At 43.5% G+C, this 4609-nt stretch overlaps 1 protein-coding gene across 2 annotated transcripts; it reads right to left on the reverse strand.

Annotated features, from left to right (window-relative positions):
* Nucleotides 1-1805: 1805 nt before the first annotated feature.
* On the reverse strand, nucleotides 1806-4203 carry LOC147607886 (uncharacterized). 2 transcript variants are annotated; one of them, XM_086789797.1, is made up of 2 exons: nucleotides 2548-4203; nucleotides 1806-2247 (listed from the first exon to the last, which is right to left on the reverse strand). In XM_086789797.1, exons 1-2 carry the CDS (start codon nucleotides 3652-3654, stop codon nucleotides 2131-2133), a joined length of 1224 nt encoding a protein of 407 aa, XP_086645923.1. In that variant the 5' UTR covers nucleotides 3655-4203; the 3' UTR covers nucleotides 1806-2130. The 2 variants fall into 2 exon arrangements, with proteins under 2 accessions (XP_086645923.1, XP_086645924.1); XM_086789798.1 differs by having other exon boundaries at nucleotides 1806-2244; nucleotides 2548-4010.
* Nucleotides 4204-4609: the final 406 nt, after the last annotated feature.

Here is a 4609-nt window from a genome sequence, read left to right on the forward strand (position 1 = left end):
CAATGCATCCACCACAGAGTGGGATTGACAACTACATCATTGAAGGTTCTCCATGGGACCCTAGCTCCTTCAGCATCTCCATGGCTCTATTCTCCTCAGCACTTCTATTACAGTAGATAACATGACACTCCCTTCCACCTCTAGCACCACACCGTCGAGTGTTACGGAATCCTTATAACGAGCCTGCAACGGCATCCTACATCAATCGATTAAGCTTCTAAGCACTCTGTCAGCTAAGCCCATGGGTCATGGAGTTCATCACCATCTACCAGAGGGCAACCCAGAGTGGAACCAAGACACTTACGCCTGAATCAAGATAAATCTATCATGGAGGACTCACTCTCAGAGCCATTTACTGCCTCCGCCACTTCATCTCCCCACTCACCTCCCCGCCCCATAGTTGTTCTTCCTGCCTCCCTCTCTTCTCCCATTGACTTTCCTACTGACACCCTTGTTAGGTCCCTTTACCCTTACTTTCTACGCCCATGCCCAACATCATCAAGTAAATGACCCAAATTTAAGGGAGCGAATTTGCTCTTGTACAAGACTAGCTTGTGGCTTTCCTTCTTCCCTCTTGCATGCTTGTGCAAGTGTGTGCGCATATGTGCACGTGTGTGAGATATTCTAGTGCGAGGAGAGAGTGTGCAACACCAACTACTACAGCAAAAGAGCAGCTTCAAAAGCACATACACTCAAAGAAGCACTTCTAGCTTGACAACCTAGGAAGAGGAAGGAGACAAACTTCCAATAAGAGGAGGTCACTTTGGCTACAACACCCATAAAGAGGTAAGAGCCAAACCCACTTCACACGCATTCAAAGAGGCACCCTCAATGCCTCATGCCCACCTCTTTAAAGCAACACCATACTCCACAACATAGACTTTTTGTTTTTACAGTCCTTGTAGGAGCCTGTCTTTTGCAAGAGATGTTTGGAAAGTCATCTCGTACCTTACAGAAAAAATAGAAAGAAAGCACTTTTTGAATCATAGTAATACATTCATTTTAAAATCAATGCTTTGTTAACTTTTAAAGCACAATACTTGCCCAGGGAGAGCTCTTTGTGACAAAATGAAGCCATCGTGTATATCCACTCCCTGATGATCATAAAAGGCCCACACATGGTGCCTCTTCTCAAAAGTCTATTTCCCAAGGCTCTCATTCTTTGGCATTATGTTATCTACTGATGCAATTGGTACTTAGGTGAGGCCTTCTAAATTCACTAATTGAAACTTGCACGAGGTCTTGTAGAAGTTGACTTCTAAACTCTCATTGGTTGATACTTGCATGAGGCCTTGCAGAAGTTGACTTCTGAACATGTGAACAATGCTTAAATCGTTGATTTGAGTTCTGAAGTGTAGTAATGCAACCATTGAATACTCCTCGTGTTAGCATTGTAAATCTTATAGAGAAATGTTTGACTAAAGTGTACCCACACAGTGAATATATATTATGTCGTGATCATTAAGTGTAGCTAAACCCAAGTATTTTTTTCTCCTATGCTTCAAGTAATTTTTTCTAAGCTTCATAAGCATACTGCAGACAACCCAAAATGAACATAAAATTTCTCCTAGCACATTGTCACTGCATAAAAATCTACAGTTTCATGGTGTGATTTTCCTACTGGTTAAATTCGATAGAGCGGCTTCCGATACTAAGAAAGATGTCCACCAGGACCAACTCCAGCCACCCACCCCCATGTGCAGGATCAGAATTGTACTCTCACAAAACTAATACAAGCAGAAAGCCAAATATGATGTAAATAGAAATTGGCATAACTGCAATGTGTACAATATTTGCAACAATCATGATGCAGAAAGCAGACTCGTACCGTTTGAAGCTCAAATTCAACCTTACAAATTGACATTATCTACATTGACCTAACTCGGTATATTATCAACAGTGGGCCACACAGGCTTCATCTACATCCCTCATGAGCTACATTGAAAACCTTTCGTACATAGCTCAGGAGCTCACTTCATGGGTTCCACATTGTGTACCACAAGGCACGCTTGGGCATAACTAACCATAATATATGCATTTTACCACGAAATCATATCAAGCAGGGAATAATGGTACTCATCTAAATTGCAACCATGAAGCCCCACTGTGCTATGACCATCTTCTACAAACTCAAAAATGATCTTGTGGAATTTGCAGAGAAGGCTTTGCCCATATAACAGGTATTCGCCTGGTTTTGGAAAGGGAATCCTTTGTTTGTATCAACTGGAACATGAGCTGCGTAATCTTCTGCCACAGGGAGAAAGTGCATCAACCATGTTACTCACACGTGGCAAAAAATGCATAAAACAAATGCATGTGAACACACACATCACCTCACTAACATCCATGTGTGCACATACACACACTTTCACATGTAGGAGTGCATACACATAATACATGCACCTGTAAATTTTTTATGGTGCCAACTCTAGGCACACATACTCCAACCACTGTGTGCAACCTATAAGGATGTGAAGAAGCATCAAAACCATTGGGTGAAACAATGATTCAAACAATCATAGGCAATAACGAGATAGACAGCCATACCTTGTCCTTAGCACACAGTTCCGATCGTGGACTTTGATTCTGGGCTTGCAGGCGCTGCCATCCACGGCCAAGGACAAGAATTCCCATCACTGCAGCAGCCAGAGCAACAGACCAGATGGTATTTGCGCATCCCAGCTGGGCGTGCCATCTGCCTAACTGAGTCCAGATCCAAGATGCACAAGGGAAGCCTTTGCCTCGTCTGCTGTTATGGATGTCTACGGTAGTGCAATGGTGCAGGTCAACAGAGTCCAGAGTATTGCTACCAACACGCACATCATGGGGGGTTAAAACCTGGCTTTCACCTTCATTCGAGATAACAGAAGGGCCGCTGCATTGAAGGAAACTCTGTTGGATAGTCATAAAGCTTTCCTCCATGTCATGTGAAGACATGTGAGAATTGCTTGGTAGATCAAGAGTCTTGATGGGGGATAGTGATGATGATGAGGACGACATTGCTGAGCGCATGTCATGATATGTAAGTGGCACCATCTTTGATATCCCGGTTTCGAATGAGCTATGCAGTTTTTCTTCATTTTGCATTTTGTCATCATTTGCATGCATAATATCATCATGATACAACTTGCCATCATGGTGCACCACATCATTCTGATTCATTATAGCATCGAGATGCATCATGTACTCATCATTCATCTCGTTACCTTTTCTATTATCACCACTATGCATGTTACCATCATGATACATCCCGTCATTATGATACATCATGCCATCTGTTACAGACAATGGCACGGCAGGCTCCGTATCAGGTATAGATTTCTTACTTCCAAAGCTTGCATCTTTGTCACCGTCAGAAGAAACACGTCCTTCAGCACTCTCTGCGTGCCCTTCACTTTCTCTCTGCTTTTCTGGCATCACTGTAGAAACCGGCAAGACCTTCTCGTCAGAGGTATCGACCTCATAGCCAAAGTAATCATCGTGCAGCAAGCGGCAGGACTCACCAGCAACCGCCATAGCTTCTTCCAAGGCGGAGATATCACCCCTAGCTTCAGGCAGAGGGGAGCTAGGGTTTGACAGAACAAGCTCCCAACAATCAACAGGCGATGCAGTGCCCTCTCCTTCTTCAATTCCATCGCTGTTAAACTCATCCATGGCAGCAGGAAAATATATACAGAGGCAATGGACAAAAAAATGCAAATCATACACGGTACCGGTAATGGAAGCTTGTGGTCTGCAGAAAACACATCACGAAGCCCTAAAACAAGCCATCGAGGCAAGGCAGACGAGACAAAGCCCTAAGACAAAGCTACACAGGACCCTGAAAAGATGCTGGTCTGCAGAGAGTGAGAAACCCTAGGATAGCGGTTGGGTACAAAATCCTATAAAAGGGCAGTAAAAGGGAACCCTAGAAGGCTGAGAAAACAGTAAAAGGAAGGAGGCTGATCGTGATGCAGTGAAACTTTGAGTAACCGTGAAGCATACCCATTTGAAGCAGTTGCCAACAGCTTATCTACATCTCGTTACCTTAGCCTTGGCACTCGCCTTAATGCTATGCCTATGCCTGCCCCAAAATATCAAAGCTGTACTTTTATTTGTGTACCCAATAGATAATTATCTAGCATCTCCTCTTCCAAAATATCCACTCTCTCTCCTCTCTCATTCTAGGTCAAGAACGCCACACATACATGTAGAAAATATCACAATTTTCTATCACCTAACGATAGCGCCCATACCTCTCAAAGTCGAAGTATTTGGTTCGCATCTACCCTAGTGGCTTGTAATTTCAGAGTCCTAACTCTTGGAATTAAAAAAGAAACAAATAAAATCACAACCTCTGATTGATCATTACTCACACATAAGCTTGTGAGTGCTCAACTGGAATATTTTGCGAATCATCAAGTCTTTGAACACTTCATGTGTCCAGAGCTCATCCAAGATCATGCTTGCTCGACTGTTCTCAAGACCCCTAGCACCATGTTCCCCCTCTTTGGGGGAGATCTCTCTCTCTCTCTCTCTCTCTCTCTCTCTCTCTCTCTCTCTCTCTCTCTCTCTCTCCCCCCACTTGTAACATCTCTTTATCTCTTCACAAATTATAACATCTCTCCAC

This window comes from Cibotium barometz, chromosome 54, assembly GCF_041138505.1.
Source record: "Cibotium barometz isolate CiBa-2024 chromosome 54, ASM4113850v1, whole genome shotgun sequence".
Classification (NCBI taxonomy): Eukaryota; Viridiplantae; Streptophyta; class Polypodiopsida; order Cyatheales; family Cibotiaceae; genus Cibotium; species Cibotium barometz.

Coding starts and splice junctions, on each gene's coding strand:
- LOC147607886 (XM_086789797.1), bottom strand. CDS start 3,654: ATGGATGAGTTTAACAGCGATGGAATTGAAGAAGGAGAGGGCACTGCA. Junction 2,248..2,547: donor AACTGTGTGCTAAGGACAAG/GTATGGCTGTCT, acceptor TCCCTGTGGCAG/AAGATTACGCAGCTCATGTT.